The sequence below is a fragment of the Armigeres subalbatus genome, chromosome 3 (assembly GCF_024139115.2).
Source record: "Armigeres subalbatus isolate Guangzhou_Male chromosome 3, GZ_Asu_2, whole genome shotgun sequence".
Lineage (NCBI taxonomy): Eukaryota > Metazoa > Arthropoda > Insecta > Diptera > Culicidae > Armigeres > Armigeres subalbatus.
Window position 1 is genome coordinate 205027355 of NC_085141.1, and position 19736 is coordinate 205047090.

The 19736-nt window shown below is 40.6% G+C and overlaps 2 protein-coding genes across 3 annotated transcripts in view; one reads left to right on the forward strand and one right to left on the reverse strand.

Annotated features, from left to right (window-relative positions):
* The window catches only part of LOC134227210 (myotubularin-related protein 10-B), a 44752-nt gene extending 42472 nt beyond the window's left edge, over positions 1 to 2280 (forward strand). Inside the window, exon 10 of the mRNA XM_062708557.1 lies at positions 1692 to 2280. Coding sequence (XP_062564541.1) covers positions 1692 to 2102 — 411 coding nt within the window. The 3' untranslated portion in view covers positions 2103 to 2280. The remainder of the gene's footprint in view (positions 1 to 1691) is intronic.
* Positions 2281 to 2821: 541 nt separating this feature from the next.
* Positions 2822 to 19736, reverse strand: part of LOC134227208 (metabotropic glutamate receptor 2-like) — a 33019-nt gene continuing 16104 nt past the window's right edge. For both annotated transcript variants that reach the window (XM_062708554.1, XM_062708555.1), the window contains exons 5-14: positions 19481 to 19732; positions 19239 to 19413; positions 18921 to 19177; positions 18014 to 18147; positions 17757 to 17947; positions 17556 to 17690; positions 17219 to 17381; positions 16941 to 17154; positions 3233 to 3384; positions 2822 to 3164 (exon numbers count right to left, since the gene is read on the reverse strand). In XM_062708554.1, the coding sequence (XP_062564538.1) occupies positions 2967 to 3164; positions 3233 to 3384; positions 16941 to 17154; positions 17219 to 17381; positions 17556 to 17690; positions 17757 to 17947; positions 18014 to 18147; positions 18921 to 19177; positions 19239 to 19413; positions 19481 to 19732 (1871 nt within the window). In that variant the 3' untranslated portion in view covers positions 2822 to 2966. The remainder of the gene's footprint in view (positions 3165 to 3232; positions 3385 to 16940; positions 17155 to 17218; positions 17382 to 17555; positions 17691 to 17756; positions 17948 to 18013; positions 18148 to 18920; positions 19178 to 19238; positions 19414 to 19480; positions 19733 to 19736) is intronic.

Below are 19736 nucleotides of genomic sequence, written 5' to 3' on the forward strand. Positions count from 1 at the left end.
AGGTCATGCAACCACTTCTCGACGACAAGACTAACATTTCTTTATTACACTTCCAATGAAAATTCGACTGATACAGCTGATAGCTCTACATTTTTACTAGGCGATTTAAAAAATTTGGGTCTCCAGTAGCCTTGCGAGCAAAGGCGTAGGAATGCCAAACCGGATATTGAGAGTTCGATTCTCGGTCCGGTGTAGGATGTTTTCGGGTTGGAAACATTCTCGACACCCTGGGCCTAGTGTATTCATTGTACTTGCCACACAAGGTACATACTCATGCAAGGGCGGGCATAGAAAATCTTTCAAATAATAACTGAGGAAATGCTAATAGAATACTAAGTTGAAAAGCAGGCCAAGTTCCAATTGGAATGTAGAGCCAATGAAGAAGAAGAAGAAGATTGAAAAAAGCACCATAAAAATGGTCAATTTGTGCAAACCAATTTTTCTGACCCAAAATAGAATCCAAATATTTTCTAAATTTTACGCAAAATATTTTAAAAAAATACATCACATCACATTGTCTAGGGAAACGGTTCGGCACTTCATCCCATAGCTCCTATATTAATCCCATTAAAAACAAAGCAACGAGAAGGAATTTGGTTTGTTTCTAATTTTTGTGTTTTTTTTCAGCAGTGAGCACGCATGTTAGCAGAAAGAAGCGACGAGCTCGGTGCTGTTTTTCTTCGTTTTGCGATGAGATGAATATATGTTCAGTGAGATGGAAATCGGAACAGCTCCCCTATAAGATGCAATTTTCATGGAACATTACATGCATTTCAATTTGCCGGATTATTTTAGTGGGCTTATAATTTCTGAAGCAGTCTATAGTCTGCCATCCAATGATACAATCTAGTTATTAATTATCCAACTTTATTATAACTGAAAATACTGTTCATTTTATTCTTACTGATACTTTAGTTAATACTTTACACCTTATATGGGTACCTGGCCATTCTTCCATAGCTGGAAACGAATTGGCTGATGAGTTAGCTCGTAATGGAGCATCGCATGACTTTATTGGTCCTGAGCCAGCTATTCCAATATCCAAGTGTTGGGTGAAGCTTTTGATCAACTCTTGGGCTGTCACTCAGCACAAATGGTATTGGAGTAGTCTGGATGCATGTCATCAAACAAAATTATACATCCGGGAGCCATCTCCGGTAGTAGCAAGCTATTTAGCTAATCTGTCTAAACAGAATTGCAGTGTCTTAGTCAAGGCCTTGACAGGTCACTGCCGACTGAACTATCACATGGCAAATATTCAACGCGTTGAATCATCTGTTTGTGACAGTTGTGAATCCGATTATGGAACTTCTTATCATCTAATATGTAACTGCCCAATCTATGCACAATTGCCCTTCCAAATATTTGGTAAACACTTACTTAGTGAAATTGACTTCAGAAACCTGAACCTTCAGAGTATTTTGTTGTTCATAACCCGTTGTGGTAAGGAGCTATAAGCTCTTGTACGCTTATGCGTTGTATGCCCTCTTCAAGGGCCCTTTTCCAAATATTACCTTTGTTCTCCCATCCACATTGCTTTCCTTTTTGTTCACTTACTTTTCCGTCAGGTGTGTGATGAAAAAGGCTGTGAAAGCGATGGCACAAATCTCCCAAATTGAGGTGAACGTGCCCCTGGAGCCGACGTTCTGATACCTGATACCTGATACTGAACATGATTTTATTCTTTACAGCCGGCATTCTTGGAACCACTGTGTACTGTGAGGGACATGGAAATTTGGCACCAGTGCTACTACCGTTGGATACCATTCTTGGAGATAAAAAACGGTGGATACCCGCAGATTGATCTATTCAACCGGTCGGTGTTGAATGGCATCAACAGATTAATGAAAGTATTAAACACAGGCGCCATGACTGCTTCCAACGAAAACATACTGCTGGGTGGAGGCAACAGCGAGGAAAACTTGCTTGACAAAGAAGGAACTAACGCCAGTGAAGAAGTGGACGGCTCAAGACTGCCCGTCATAAACTCGTTCTTTCCTTTCACCAGCAATGTTAGCAATAGTGAAGAGTTGCTTGATATTCTGGTCACAAATGGGGAATTTTTACCAGACGGTTCCATTGTTGACTCGTTGAACTATTGATTTGTTTGCCTTCTACGCGTCGTCACTGCAACTTCACGTAATAAAACGTGCAACTAATAAATCAAAGTCCAAACGTTGTTATGCAGTTAATTTTGATAAATATTTTACTATTTTAAAATGTAAATATTTAAACCGCAGTACCAGTCGAGAAAATATAGAAATAACTATTAAAGTGAAAGGAATCATAGTATAATTTCGGAAAAAAATGAGAACAACCTTAGGCCAAAGAGATATTCAGAAACAAAATGGTAGGTAATACTTTTTTTTTGCTTTCTGACGAATCTAGATCTTTTGTATAGGTAACCGCAATACATTAAAAGTCTTTATAACTAGAAGCTTGTTTGTTTCGAAAATGGTACTCCAACTATATGGCGGATTTACAACCGATTTTTGTATTTTTTAAAAGCCATTCCGGCTATTAAAAATGAAAATTATCTAAATGATTTTAAATTTCAATGAATGTTACTCAATAGTGCTACCGACAACGGGACATTAAAGCTATACGCCATTGCACGATCACTAGTTACAGCCAAAAAGCGAGAGGCGATATTTATAATATTTGTAAAAGAATCATGAAAATCGGTTGAAAAATCATTTAAATATAGGTAATTTAGTATCTAGTTCTAACTACTTTTAATAAATAGGTCCTACAAGATTTGCAATGTATACGACATTAATCAACATTTTTTGGTTTCTCAACATCTCCGAAAAGGCCCACGCATTTGATAGTCAATTTTATTCTCAGGCCATGCATACAAGTGTTAAAATAATTCTTTTGTCGATTTTCCTCGCTGTACTTGTATCGAATTTTACGGCCCTGTTTTGTTCTTAGAATAGTGCAATTACAATTCTTATTGTAGTTTCCTAATACGCGCCTGTAATATTTTCGTTTGAAACATTTTTTATCACTTTTTCGTTTTCATTGCAAGTAGCTGCGGTAACTATCACTGCTGCCATCACCGACGACTGTGCCGATCCGGTTGTTTTGTTGATGGTGCTGTATCGTATTGGCATCATGCTCTGCCTTATGTTGCGCTCCGGTCGAATAAGAATTATGTACAACTGTTCGGGAGATATACAAAAGTGAAAGTTCGTGCATCATAATCTTAATATAGTGCCGTCATCGTTACCTTAGGAGAAAACAAGCAAACGAGAGTAACAGTCGCAGATAGGCTTATCGTTACAGCCATCGACGCTATGCGAAGTTGAACGTTGTTTCCGGTTCCAAAGTATAATGGAATGAAGGCCAGCCATATAACACAGGTTGTATACATCGTAAAACCTGGAATAACAACATAGTGGAATGGGGTGAGTAGATATTTTAAGTTGATTATGATATGAACATGTCATACTATGAATAAAATTACTGAACATATGAATGATTCTCAGAAAACAATAAGATGCTTCAGTGAACTAGAGTTTAAAAGTCAATTCTAAATAATTTAGTAATTTGTAATTTTAAAATTGTACCCTGTAATTGGAATTTATAAAAATCTAATAGGAATTACTACAAATACAGTAGCTAATAACGGTTTGTATAATTCTGATAAGATTTTCTAAAATTCTTATGAGAACTTTTATAATTTATACACCTTATACAACTCATGATTCGTGCGACGCCGCCATATACCGTTCTTTTGTTTACCGCCGAGTATTGTCCGCAGAACCTTTCGCTCAAACACTCCGAAAGCTCTCCGATCAGCCTCCTTTAACGTCCATATTTCATGGCCGTATAAAGCTACCGGAAGAATCAGAGTAGTATACCTCGCGAATTTTGTCTTCGTTTGCAAACTACGGGATTACGAAGTCCGTAATAAGCCCTATTGGCAATATGCCTTTTCACCTCACGGGGAACATCATTATCGCACGCACGAACATTTCCAAGATACACAAATTCTTCTACCACTTCTAATTTTCCAACATCCAGCACTATTTCACTACCACCATCACTAATGAACCCACGTTGATTGCCAGCAACCATGTACTTCGTTTTACTGGTATTGAGGTATCGTGAGTCCAATCCTCGCTGTCTCCCTCCTAAAAGGCACAAAAGCCTCTTCAAAGCAAATGCGATCTTGTGATAATGGTACCGCTTCTATGCACACCATCTCTCCTAATCGTTGCCTTGCTATATTGAACAGTAGATTCGAGAGTGAATCACTCTGCTTCAATCCATCTAAGGTAACAAATGATGTCGATATTTCATCCGCAACACTTACACTTGATTTCGGTCCGTCCAATGTTACACACATCAGCCGTATCAGTTTCGTCGGAAAACCATGTTCTAGCAGAATTTGCCATGATTCATTCCGTTTCACTAAATCGTACGCCGCCTTGAAATAAATAAACAGATGATGTGTCTGCAAGTTGTACTTCCGGAATTCATCAAGGATTTTTCTCAGGGTAAATATTTGATCCGTCGTTGATCGGCTCTTGCGACAACCTGCCTGGTATTCGCCGACGAAGGACTCTTTAAGCGGTCTCAATCTGTAGAACAGAATACGGGATATAATTTTGTACGTCAAATTAAGGAGTATTATTCCTCGGTATTTGGCGCACTCCAGTCTGTGCCCTTTCTTAAAGTGAAGGTAAATGAGGCCGTCCAACCAGCTAGCAGGTATTCCCTCGTCTTCCCATATTTTCGACATAATATGGTACAGATCTATTTACTCTTGATTACGATTCCTCTTATCCGTTGATTTTTCTTTTCTTTCCGATCGTTTATGGCATATTTTTCCACAATTGTAGCACTTGAAATTCCATTTCTTGCTAACGAAAGCCGATTCTGTATTTCCTGAACTTTCACTTGCATTCTTGTTTGCTCGCCTAGTTTCTTCATCTAGCAGACGTGTACGTACGAATTCTAAGGTCAAGCGTTCCAGCTCCACTGTATCCAGTGCCATAACTAGCGCATCGTATGATATTTATCTTTATTCTTTATTGTTGTTGCATCAACAGGCTACATTTGGCCCCAATGATGTAGAGTATTTGAAAAAAAAAGTGAACATTAAAAGATGGTGTCAAGGGATAATACAAAATAGGTATAAAACATTTAAACAAGCATAGTCATTGTCTTCGTCTGTTTATGTATGCGAAGAACGATGAAAATCTTCGGCGTAACATGCTCCGTGTGGCGTTGAAATCGAAGAGTGATGCGACTCTGTTGAAGACACGCTGTAGGCCACATATAGCTCCATGCATGCAATAATTTGTACGACAAAAGGGCAGCCTCAACATATGGCTGTTACGGAGCATGTGCCAGCAGGGTATCGGCGATCATACCCTAGTAGCACAACTCATGCTGAATTAGTTGCAGCAACTCAAATGTGACCAAATTTGATTGCATTTGAGTTACTGTTACTGCTCTACAACATGTGTGTTACTCGGGTAATGGCTTTGTCGACATCTCTCCTTGAGCGAAGTAGCTCCAAGTTGATCAACTGACGTAACTCGGTAGGCGAAACGGACTCAGCCAAGGTAGTCTACGAAGCGCGAATCGAAGGAAACGGCGTTGAACAGATTCGATTCTCTCCGCACCGTTATTGTAAGACGGATTACAGACAACAGAACAGTACTCTAGAGTCGACCGCACCAGGGAGCAATAGAGAGCTTTTAAACAGTATATGTCGGTGAAATACTTCGCAACTCTGAAGATGAATCCCATAGTTCTGGATGCTTTGTCGACGATGAATGAGATGTGTTGCTTGAATACTAGTTGCGAGTCTAGGATCACGCCGAGGTCCTTCACATGGCTCACTCGCTCTATTTCTGTACCAAGAAGGCTGTAGTTGCAAACGATGGGCTGTTTTTTCGTGAAAACGTTATGACAGAACACTTGGCCGGGTTTACCACCATTCGGTTTAGAGAGCACCAATCCACAAAGCGATCTAGTTGACGTTGTAAGAGCTGACAATCGGCGATACTATGTATTTCCAAAAAGATTTTAAAGTCATCTGCGTAAGACAACCGAGGACATTTGATAACGAGGTGTACATCGTTGAAAAAGATCAGGAAGATCAGTGGTCCTAGATGACTCCCTTGTGGTATACCGGATGGTGCATGAAAACTTTTAGAGGTGCATTCCCCAATAGCTACCGTCAGATAGCGGTCAGAAAGATATGGATGGAACCAGTTCAGCAGACTGCCGCTGATTCCGAATCGGTCCAGTTTTGCAATGGCTAATGAGTGATTAATCTTATCGAAAGCTGCAGAGATGTCAGTATAAATAACATCCGTTTGAGCCAGTTCTGTTAGACTGTTTGTGACGTTAACAAAAGGTAACAAATTGCATCTTGCTCGTCAAGCTTCGCTACACTTGCTTTCAGATCACGTAACAACTTGCCGAAATCCAGAAAATGATGTCCAGGGAAAAAATAGGTATAATAATATAATAACTTAGCAATGATTTGTTATAAGTTCAAGAATTTTGTAGAATAACGACTTTTAGAGGAAACAGTGTTTTTATGCACTTAACCCTTGTGTGGCCGGCTGGGTACCCGGGTACCTTTTTGTAATTCAATTCGCGATATCTAAATGAATTTTCATAGTAGGAGGTTGAAACTCTGTCATATCCACAATAATGACGGCCAAAATCGATTGTACGGGTTAACTGAAATTTTGATTAAGGAGGGGTGGAGGGAGGGGTTCCGACATTTTTTTACCCTTTAAATGGCCGGCAGGGTACCCGGGTACCCACGAAGCTAAAATGCTTATATCTTTGGCAATTTTTAACCGTTTTCAACCGTTTTGGGCTCATTCGATTCAGAATTTTGTCCTTTATCATGCTGTTCTAGGATTGGACCGGTCTTGATATTTCATCAGAAGGTTGATTTTTATTGATTTGGGTCCATCAGACGTGCAGATCTTCAATTGGGGCCATTCCAGAACAGGTTCCTCGAGGGGTCATAGGTGGCCATGAACAATTTTCGAGGGAACATCAACAATATGGGTATCAAACTTCTTGAAATTATTTCCAGCGTGTGTTCTTGACAAGTTGACTCCGGAGTGACCATTTTGGAACAAGTTTCCCGGGTGTGGAAGGGGGGGGGGATTGGATCCCCAACAATATGGATGTCGAAATTCTTGAAACTTCCACAGCATACTGTTGTTTATTATCTTGGTTCCAACAGATGTGTGAAAATTTGAGTGGCCATTTCGGAACAGGTTCCCAGTGGGGCCAAGAATGGTCATAAAAATTTTTCAATGGAACCTCAACAATATGGGCATCAAACTTCTTGAAATTGCCTCAGCAGTTTGTTTCTGATTGTTTTAGAGCCACCAGACGTGCTGACTTTATAGTTTCCATTCCAGGACAGGTTCCCCGTAGGGTCTTAAGTGGCCATAAATACTTGTCAATATAAATAAATATAAATAAAAAAATAGAAAGCTGCAGTTTTTTGTAATCCGTGTGTTGAGAGCAAAATCATTGCAAGGACCACCCTTTGACACCAGAAGGCAACTAAGTGGACCACCGAAAGCTCCAAAACATCCGGAGAAGTTGCCGATTCTGAAAGTTTATTCTAGAAAACTGAGACTTTTTAGAATTTTAGTGTTGTAGCAATGAGCGAGCAAAATCAATACAAGGACTACTCATTCATCCCGGATGGCCACTAAGTGGTTTTTAGAAAGTGCTGGAACATCAGGAGAAATGACCAGGTGTAGAAGATTATATTTTGAAGTTTCGATTTTTTTATAAATCTATTGTTGGCGTAATGCCAATTCTGGAAATCCGCCCTAAAAACTATTACTTGTTGTAGCATTGTGAGAGTAAAATCATTGCATGAAGAAGGCATTGACCACCATTGGTCATCTGGCACTGAAGGTCCGGAACACTCATAGTAAAGACAAATTCTTGAAAATCTTCCTAGAATACAGTGATTTGTTATGAATGTGAAAACTCCGCTAAATAGTCCTCCGGGAACTCCGGAACATTCTGAGAAAAGGGCCAATTTTTAAATTCATCCTCGTAAACCGTACTGTTTCACAAAACGATTTATGCATCAATATCAATATCAATAGACCAATATCATTTCAAGAACCGAACGTTGACTCCGGGAGGCCACTAATTGGTGCTCCAGAAGCTCCGGTATAGCCTAAAAGGTAATCAATTCTAGAAACTCGCCCTAGTAGCTGTGTGCGATAAAAATAATTGGAGGATCATTCATTGACACCGTGTGGCCGTTAGGTGAGCATCAGGAAGCTTCGGAACTTTCGATGATGTGCCAATTTTTAAGTCATCCTAGAAAGTTGTGAGTTTTTAGAAATCGCTTGTTGAGAAATGTGAGAGCATAATTGATGCAATCTAAACGGATAGCCACAATACATCCAATAATGCTGCGACTTTCAATAAATCGTTCGTTCACTTCAAGTGATGGAATAAAATGGGATAGTACGAAATCGTATTATGACAAGTGAAGACACTCCACTAGAAGCTCTAAACAACCTTTGACTGACGTATTGTAGAGCTCCACAATTGTCAATCTTGGGTGATGTTCCTCCAGTTTTCATAAACGTTTAGGTCCGATTCCACCGCGTGCAGCAGCTAGCGTGTTCGTGGCCTTCAGCGAAGTCAATGGCCTCTATCCGGATCTTTGGTGAATATTGTTTTTGCTATTCTTTCTTCCGACATTCGCACTAAGTGACCGGCCCACTGGAGTTTGCCGTATTTTATACGATTCCCATTTTTTCGCGCCACACATCTTTTTCTAGTTTTCCATCGAGAATTGTACGTAGCACTTTTCGCTCGAAAACGTCAAAAGCTTTCTTGTCCGCCTCTTTTTACATCCTCACGAATCATAGCAAATTTCGTTTCCAGTATTCGAGGAAGCCCCGATTCGCAGCAGCATTACGTCACTTCACAGGAAACGTTATTGTCACATGTCACATGTCATGTAAAGATGTACTCCGTCTTGGTAGAGTCGATGATTTAGCCTATCTTCGCCGGCTCCCTCTTGATTAGGGCAAAGGCCTTCACAACAGCCCTGCGATCGAATGTAGTCAATGTCGTCCGCAAACATCAGGAGCATATGCGACCATGTGATGATAGTGTCATTCTTCTGCACACCAGATCTCCTAATCACCCCCTCGAGTGCAATATCTATATTCATAAAAAATAATTTCTGTCTGTCTGAACCTTATAGACTCCGAAACTACTGAACCGATCGGCGTGAAAATTTGTATGCAGAGGTTTTTGGGGCCGGGGAAGGTTCTTAAGATGGTTCGAGACCCCTCCCTTCTTTGGAAAGAGGGCTCCCATACAAATGAAACAGAAATTTCTGCATAACTCGAGATCTAAGCAGAAAATAAATTAATTTTAGTCGACGGGTCTGCTAGTTTACAATAAATTTGAAAGCGCATCACTCTGCTTCAATCTCTCCACGGTCATAAACGCGGTTGATAAGTCGTCTGCAACCCGAATACTTTATTTCGAGTCATCAAGCGTTGCACGTATCATCGTAATCAGCTCCGCCGTAGAACCATGTTATGACATTATCTGCCTCAGCTTATTTCTTTTCACTGAATCGTACGCTGCTTTGAAATCAATAGACAGATGGTGAGTCTGCAAGTTGTACTCCCGAAATTCATAAAGGATCATCTTCAGGCTAAACATCTCATCCGTCGTTGATCGGCCTTCACGGCCAGACAGGTAGATTTTGAAACTGGAACGAAAAAAATTATAAGACTAGCCAGTTTCATTATCTACTGAGGGAGCGCATCTAGTTACAGATTTTTTTTTCACACAGATTATCAGTGGATTCAGAGTTTCGAAAGTTTCTAGTACGAACTGCAATAATTGACCACTGCTCTGGATGTCCCTGCACTTCTGGAGCACCATTTGGGGACCACCAAGTACCCCTTGCATTAATTTTGCTCTCACAACAAATGACGAATTTCAAGAATTAATTACTGCTCCGGACGATTCGGAGCTTACCAAGGATAACTTAGTGTCCACCTGGAATCAATTGATGGTCCTGGGCATTACTTTACAACGGATTGTTTATAAAAAAGGCGCAAATTTCTAGAACAAACTTTCGTAGTATCAGATAGAGGCCACCTAGAATCGAAGAGTAGTGCATGTATTGGTTTTGATGTGACAATGTTAAAACAAACGGTTTTGGAAAGTCACATCTGTCTAGAATAATGTCTGGAATCGATCATATCTCCGAGTGTCCGGAATCTTATGGTGGGTCTACTGCTGGTCACCCGGCGTCGATGAGTGGTCCTTGCATTGATTTTGCATTCACATTGCTAGATAAATTGATTTAAAACAAAATGCGGCTCTGAAAATGTTTATGAACATTCCTGACTCCTCAGGGAACCTTGATGAACCCAAATAGACAAGAAATAAACGCTTGAGACAATTTCAAGAAGTTTGACACCCATATTGTTGGGGTTCCAATGATAAATGTTTTTGGTCAACCCCTGGCTCCCAGGAACCTGTTCCAGAATGTCCACTCCGGGGTCATCTTGTCTGGTGAGCCTACACACTTAACTCATTTCACAGTATTCGGTAAATTTTACCGAAATCTCAACAACAGATCTGTTCGGTAATTATTTTACAGATTTTTTGTAATTTTTTCCATTGTTCAACTGTCAAAATAACCGAAAATCAGTAAAATTATTTACCGAACAGTTCTGCTGTTGAGATTTCGGTAAAATTTTACCGAATTCGGCGATTTAATCTAAGTGTGTAGGATCATGAAGGATATACGCAAGAGTTAATTTCATGAAGTTTGATACCCATATTGTTGATGTTCCATTGAACAATGTTCATGGCCACCTATGACCCCTCGAGGAACCTGTTCTGGAATGGCCAATCGAAAGTCTGCACTTCTGATGGACTCAAATCGATAAAAATCAATCTAGTGATGAAATTTCAAGAAGTTTGATACCCATATAGCTGATTAGCTACCGAAATCCACGATCAGTATCATTTATGCAGGACATGTTCCTGGAAATCCGGATTTTCCAGGAATCGAATTGACCGGATCGGTTCATCCTGATAACATCTTTATAGAAGAGAAAATTCTGAATCGAATAAGCCCAAAATTGTTGAAATCGGTTGTAAATTTCCAGAGATATAAGCATTTTAGTTTCATGGGTACCCGGGTACCCTGCCGGCCTGTTAAGGGTGTTTTTTTTGCCGGCCACACAACGGTTAAAAGCTCGAAAATCACTTTAACATGTTCAAAACGTGAACGGAACGAATTGCATTGTTCACAAGACTTGTAGAGCACACCAAAAGCTTCCGTATAGAGCAGCGGTTCTCAACCTTTTTCTTGAGAGGTACCCCTTCAAACTTATGCATTAATTGAGGTACCCCCTCTCGAAAGTAGGCTTCCAATCCTCTTGAAAAAATAATCCCGAGGCCTTTGAAGGGAAGCTCCTTTCAGCTTTTGAATCCCTTTAAAGTAGGTTTCCACGCCTCTTGATTAAAGGCTTGTAGATTGGCTTCCGAGCCTCTTGAAGACGAATTTCGAGCCACTTAAAAGGAGGCTTCCTTTGCATCTTGAAAGGACGCTTCTGAGCCTCTTGATAGTAGAATTCCGAGCTTTTTGAAAGGAGGCTTCCGAGCCTCTCGAAAAGAGAGTTCCGAGCCTCTCGAAAGGAACCTTCCGAGCCTCTTGGAAAAAGGCTTCAGAGCTTCTCGAAAGGAGCCTTCCAAGCCTCTTGGAAAAGGCTTCTGGGACCCTTAAAAGGAGGCTTCCGAGCCTCTTGAAAGGTTTCTTCTGATCCTCTTGGAAGAAGGCCTCCGAGCCTCTTGAAAGGAGGCTTCTGAGCCTTTTAAAAGGAGGCATACGAGCTTCTTGAAAGGAGGCAACCTAACCACTTAAAAGGAGGCTTCTGAACTTCTTGAAAAGAGGGCTATCGAAAGGAGCCTTCCGAGCCTCTTGGAAAAAGGCTTTAGAGCTTCTTGGAAGAAGGCATCTGAGCCTCTTGAAAGGATCTTGAAAAAAGGTTTCCGAGCCTCTTGAATCAAAAGTGCCTGTGATGTGTGGTTTGACGCGCGTTCAAACGTATCACAGTCGATGAAGCCAGTCGATTGAATAAAATTCTTGCGAGATCCAAGGATTTCCAAGTTGGCGAAATTCGCAAGCCAAAAGGCAACTACACTTCTTCTGATGAAGAATTGTTAGAGCACTTATTTGACACGCAAAAAAAAGAGTTTTAGACCCATCAGTCTGACCTCATTTCTTCTGAAATGCTTAGAACGTATTATCGATCATCACAATCGTGATGACTGTTTGACAAACATGCCTCTTCATGTTAATCAACATGCTTACCAATCTGGAAAGTCCACCGTGACTCTTCTACACAAGGTTGTGTACGATATCGAGAAAGCATTCGCTCAAAAGCAATCGTGCTTGGGTGCTTTCTTAGATATTGAAGGTGCTTTCGACAACGTGTCTTTCGATGCAATATTGGAAGCCGCGCGTTGTCATGGGCTACCTAATGTTATTACCAAATGGATTCACCAGGTGCTTAAAAACCGACATCTCTACTCGACATTACGTCAAGCAGCGATTAGGAAATTAAGTGTCTGCGGATGCCCTCAAGGGGGAGTATTATCTCCACTTTTGTAGAATCTCGTTGCAGATACGTTATTGATGTTACTCAATAATGGCGGTTTTCCTACCTATGGATTTGCCGACGACTATCTAACATTGATAGTGGGTTTGTGCATTACTACCTTATTCGACCTGATGCAAAATGCTCTTCAGGTAGTTGAAAGTTGGTGTCGCCAATATGGCCTTTCGGTCAATCCGAATAAAACATCTACTGTTCTTTTCACGGAAAAACGTAACCGTAATGGTATTCGTCCATTTCATCTTTTTGGTTCTGAAATCAATGTAACTGATCAAGTAAAGTATGTGGGTCTAATTTTGGATTCAAAGCTTTCCTGGACTCCTAACATTGAGTTCAGAATCAAAAAGGCGTGTATGGCTTTCGGCCAATGCCGACGAATCTTTGGTAAAACTTGGGGTCCTAAACCCAAATATATCAAATGGATTTACATAACAGTTGTACGACCAATTTTGGCTTATGGATGTCTTGAGTGGTGGCAAAATCGGTTCGAAGCTGTGCAACGAAAGTTCGTAAGATATGCCCTGCGCCATCTCCCATGGACGGACCCGCTGAATTTACCACCGTATGCTGATCGCTGTAGTCTGCTGGGGCTAGATGCTCTTGATAAGCGGAGAAACGTGGCGCAAGCCGTTTTCATCGCCAAACTTCTGCTATCCGAGTACGACGTGCCAGATTTGTTGGAAAAATTCCTTTGTATGCACCCTCACGATCCCTTCGACCTCGAGATTTGCTCTTTGAAGAAAGGCATAACACTAATTATGCTGCCAATAGCTGCTTTGTCGCTATGATCCGCCATTTCAACGAGGTGTCGGACCAATTCGACTTCAACATCAGTTCATCAGAGTTTCGTCAACGGCTAAACAGATTTTTTATCAACTGACCTTTAGTTTTAAGTTTTCATGTAGACGACACAGTCAGATGAAATAAGCAAAATAAAAAAAAAAAAAAAAAAGGGTGCAGTGGGGACAATTCAGTCTAAATTAGGCCATCTTCAAAGGATGTGCCTAATGGCAATGCCTGGTGCGTTCTCTTCAACTCCCACGGCTGCTCTCGAAGTTCTCTCCGACGTAGCCCCACTACACATACATCTCAAACAAGAAGCATTTTCTTGTACTTACCGACTATGAGTATTCGGTTTTATGGAAGAGAATCATGTAAACCGCAGTTCTACACACACTTCGTTGTTACCGCTTATGGTAAATTGGGACAAAATTTTCCTTGCTCCAAGTGATCTCACACACGTTAGTAGTTTTCCTTATACGATATTTTCAACACGATTCCCCTCGCGGGATGAGTGGACATCTGGCTATTTGGAGAGAAGTATGCGGACAGCATTGTTTGTTACACTGACGGCTCCCTCCTCGAAGGTAGAGCAGGTGCAGGCGTCTATTCGCGTGAGTTGAGATTGGAACAGTCACACTCACTGGGTACACACTGCACTGTTTTTCAAGCGGAAATATTTGCCATCATGTGTGGAGAGCAATCTGCACTGCAGCAACGCATTATGGGCAAAGTAATATACTTCTGCGGGCCCTCCTTAGCCGTGCGGTAAGACGCGCAGCTACAAAGCAATACCATGCTGAGGGTGGCTGGGTTCGATTCCCGGTGCCGGTCTAGGCGGTTTTCGGATTGGAAATTGTCTCGACTTCCTTGGGCATAAAAGTATCATCGTGCTAGCCTCATGATATACGAATGCAAAAATGGTAACCTGGCTTAGAAACCTCGCAGTTAATAACTGTGGAAGTGCTTAATGAACACTAAGCTGCGAGGCGGCTCTATCCCAGTGTGGGGATGTAATGCCAATAAGAAGAAGAAGAATTTACTTCTGTTCAGATAGCCAAGCAGCTATTAAAGCTCTCGCCTCGGCCAACTCAAGGTCGAAGTTAGTAATCGCATGTCGAACTCAAATTGAGGAACTGAATTCAGTTAAAACTTTACACCTTATATGGGTACCTGGCCATTCTTCCATAGCTGGAAACGAATTGGCTGATGAGTTAGCTCGTAATGGAGCATCGCATGACTTTATTGGTCCTGAGCCAGCTATTCCAATATCCAAGTGTTGGGTGAAGCTTTTGATCAACTCTTGGTCTGTCACTCAGCACAAATGGCATTGGAGTAGTCTGGATTCATGTCATCAAACAAAATTATACATCCGGGAGCCATCTCCGGTAGTAGCAAGCTATTTAGCTAATCTGTCTAAACAGAATTGCAGTGTCTTAGTCAAGGCCTTCACAGGTCACTGCCGACTGAACTATCACATGGCAAATATTCAACGCGTTGAATCATCTGTTTGTGATAGTTGTGAATCCGATTATGGAACTTCTTATCTTATCTTATTATCATCTAATATGTAACTGCCTAGTCTATGCACAATTGCGCTTCCAAATATTTGGTAAACACTTACTTAGTGAAATTGACTTCAGAAACCTGAACCTTCAGAGTATTTTGTTGTTCATAACCCGTTCTGGTAAGGATCTATAAGCTCTTGTACGCTTTTGCGTTATATGCCCTCTTCAAGGGCCCTTTTCCAAACATTCCCTTTGTTCTCCCATCCACATTCCTTTGCTTTTTGTTCACTTCCTTTTCCGTCAGGTGTGTGATGAAAAAGGCTGTGAAGGCGATGACACAAATCTCCCAAATTGAGAAGAACGTGCCCGTGGAGCCGACGTTCTGATCCCTGATACTTGATACAGTAGACTGGCCCAGAATATGAAAAGTTGTCGAATTCTATGGGGCACCCCCCAGGATTGTGCCTTTGGGTGAGAAAAACAATCTCTGTAATTTTCAGCTCAATCGCTTGTTGCATAAATTGGCGTTGGATTTTGAACTTTGGAATTCATTGATTACCATGAAAAATATGCGCATGCAATCAAAAGTGCCTGTGATGTGTGGTTTGACGCGCGTTCAAACATATCACAGTCGCCTTTGATAACATGCACACGTTTTTCATGACAATGTACACAACCTAACCAGCTAACTCCTTATAAATCATTCGGAAACTACATAAAAGTTCATTCAATCGGGCATTCCGGGCCCGAAATACTGACTTTTGAATGGTATTATACAAATGCTGTATTTTATTCTAATATTTAAAAAATCGGGTTCGAAATGTTTTTAAAATCGAGGTAAAATATGTTTAAAATAGAAGTGTGTAAAATCGAGGTATTGCTGTATGTTGATGAACATTTTCAAAACCCCTACCTACCCTGCCCCCGAAAATCATTTGACGACAAGTTTCCATTTTGTGTTTTTAATCATTTCAACCTGTGGCTCGTGGCTAATCCCTTCTCCTTCTTCTTCTTCTTCTTCTTATTGACATTACATCCGCACACTGGGACAGAGCCGTCTCGCAGCTTAGTGTTAATTAAGCACTTCCACAGTTATTAACTGCGAGGTTGCTAAGCCAAGTTACCATTTTTGCATTCGTATATCATGAGGCTTACACGATGATACTTTTATGCCCAGGGAAGTCGAGATAATTTCCAATCCAAAAATTGCCTAGACCAGCACCGGGAATCGAACCCAATGTTTGTCTGTTACTCCCTTTTCAAATGTTGGTCTAGAAATGTTGAAAACATAAAGCAAAAGCATTAAAAGGTTCCAAAAATAATATTTTCAATGTTAGTTACATTAATTAGGTGACATTCCTAGTAAGAAACACTTAATCTAAATAATGATATTACCAAAAACTTTCGCCAGATTTTTGCCAGAATTTGAATTTGAAACATGCCAGACATTTCCCAGAAAGTAGTGGCAAACCTGGCAACTATATCAAACTAACTAATATCAGATTTTGCTAATCGTTTTTTTTTTGGGGCGTAGAAACACTGCGTCCATTTAGTTGAACTTTTGCTATTCAGTTATTCATATATTAATTGCAAAAATTGATATTCTTTTGCTGTCCTTCCTTCCGGGTTGCGTGAGTGTTTTAACTTCTCGCAAAACTTTTAGGTTGGTTTTTTCCGTTTACTACTAAGTTTGTTATACGATCGGAAATTTACGCAAAGGGTGAATACGTTAGGGGTAAATATGAGAAAATGACAGGCCTTTCCCCTTCCCATTGTTTCTTATTACGCGAGGAGGTCTATTCCTTCCTTTTATGGTCCCAAAATTTTCCAATAAGAAATCATTGAAAACTCTGATGGTAATCAACAGGCTATACAATTTTTAGATGATTTAAAAATTGAGATAATGTAAACAACGTAAAACAAAACCATGTGTAATGTAACGACCAGGAATCGATGAACCAACCTATGTATTTCGACTCGTTGAATGCCTCTGGTGTTTTCCGAGTGAGCACGGCATACACGGTGCAAACGATGATTAGGAATATGGGATAGAAGAATGCAACCATGTACGAGGCATCGGTGTACGAATTGCAAACCACCAGGTTATCTTCCCTCGTGGGATAATGATGCATGGCGTGGGCTGGGGAAACAACCATCCACACGGCGTTTATTAATATCTAAAAAAAAAACAAAAAGTGGTGGTGAAGGTAACAACTAATAATTATTCTAAAGACTATTTACCTGGAAGGATATGAGTATGCCGCATATAACTAGTTGTGAGTGGGGACTAATAAAGGAAGGTCGCTTTGCGGATTTGGTGCTTGCATTAAATATTCGTGCGATTCGGTTGGTTTTGGTTAACAGCGCTGCGTAAACTACGGTGAACGAAAAGCCGGACCAAAATCTGTGAAGGTACAGTTTGAATGTGAAAATAATGTAACCGGCCAGATGCAAAAGGTGCTATCTACGCCCATTTTTTACATATTGGTAGCTGTCTAGTTCTATGGTGAATGATATTGAAAATAAGAAAGGGCGATGGATTTTTCGTGTTGAAACAATCGCGCAGCCTTCCACATACCTTTGAACGCCACATACTATATCGTTCGGTTTGAATACCAATGCGTATGTGACACCGTAGCATAAGAGAATCCCACTCAATAAGACGTAACTTAGCTCTCTACCTGAAGCCCTAACTATTGGTGTATCGTTGTTTCTGTAAATAATATAATGATGTTTATAGGCATGTGTTTTCTTGAAAGACGTAAATAAATTGCGTTACTTTAGAAAAACTCCAACCACGAAAAGAGTCATCACGATTCCGAGGCTGCTGAACGACATTGCTCCAATTGCATAGGGTGATTCTGGTTTAAGATAATCTTCTGGTATGTGCTGACAAGCTTCATGGTAAATATCCGGTATGGTTCCTCTGGGACAGTTTATACAGTGTGTTTCGTCGGATGGATTTCGTATCTGATAGATTTACAAAAGGTTACGCATCAATCCTAAACTGATTAATCTGTACTAGAGTCCAATTACCTGATATTGAGAACAGTTAAAACAATGCCAGCAACAGCCTTCGCCTTCGACATACTTTTTTGCTTGACCACGTTCACATGGTCGACTGCAGACTGACTCCGGTGGACTTGGATTCTTTATACCGAACTGAATATCTGGAATAAGATTATTTCGAACAATCGCATGAAATTATTCAATCAAATTCAATATAATATATACATTATTCTGACACAGCTTTATATGAGTAACCATATTTTAAAAACATATGGTTGAATAATAGGCTCTGAATTGATAATAAAATGTAACTAATACAAAAGAAAAAGCATAATTAATTCACTAGTCGACAGTAAATGTTCCCCCAAATGCACGCGACGCGATTCCATCGCTTGGCGACTGCGGAATGCCTGCAGCGACCCAAAGATGGAATCTCGGACTAGTTGTCGCCATTGCAACGATGAAATCGCTTAGGTCTGGAGGAGCCTTAAAGTTGTATCAGGCTGTTCATGTGCCCCATTTATAGTTCACTACATCAACAATCGACTGATGACAGGCGATAGTTGATTGGTTGACAAAAGTTCGACGAATTGTCACAAAATAGGCTAGGTTCGTCGCTTATGCATTTTCCTTAGCGCTGAAGTCACTTGCATGTTTTGAGAGGTAGGGGGTTTGTCATTATCATACGCTCCACACGGTTAAAAAAAATTGTATAAAATAAATCTTACATAAGGGGAGGGGGTTAAAAACGCAGAAAAATCGCTCACGTAATGAATGTACGGCCCCTTACACAGTTTGTTATTTGACGGATCATTTCAAGACAAATAATTAACTGAATAAATACACTGTAGAGATTAGGATAGTTCTTGTTACTCCGCCTATCCAACTTATGTTGGCTTTGACATACTCAACATCATTTTATGAATGATTTTACCTTCCATATTCAAGCGCAGTTCTCCTTGGTAATACTCGCCGACCTTGATCCATTTGTACTTATCGGGTTCCATTTGTTTGAAATGAATAATATTATAACGGGCCGGTCCATCGCCGTTAATGTCGAAATTAAACCTATCGCCGCTTAGGCCTATAAAATCCGCTTTTCTTAAGTACTTTAGCAGGTCTGCTCCTTTGGTAGGGTTCATTTCATCGCATAATCCTGGCTTATTGCCACACAGCTCTTGATGCATATTCCTGTAGTGTAGACAGATAACAGTCAGAATTATAGTCGGACTTATTTACTCACAGTTATTACTTGAATGCATATCCGAAAGCCATAACTGCGTCGCTCACAAATTGTAGTTGATCTTCAAAGTCCAAGGTGTGTCTACTTAGCTTCTCTGTTGTAGAACAAAGTCTTGTGTATTCCTTGTTGTATGGTGTGGGAGGCGAATTCGGATACTTGCATTGAAAATGATCCTCCCAAAACTCTAAAATTGTTGAACCAAAATATTATTAGCTGAATGCTGGTGAACAACGTGCATTAGCCAAACTTACCGATGAACCACGGGTTTCGAGAATTGCTCTCTACTGTTAAGTTCAAGAAATATTCCTCGAAACCTATAACAGAATTGGCTTGTGGTTGAACGGAGAGAGTTCCTTCGACTTCGGCTTCGTTACCATCGGATACCAGGTTCCGCGCACTCCAACCATCAGAACCAATCCAGGAAAACACTCCCGTCACATTCTGTCGCCGAACTGCTCGCATAACTTCAGCCACTTCTTGGTCAGAACCAAAAATTATCACTCCTGT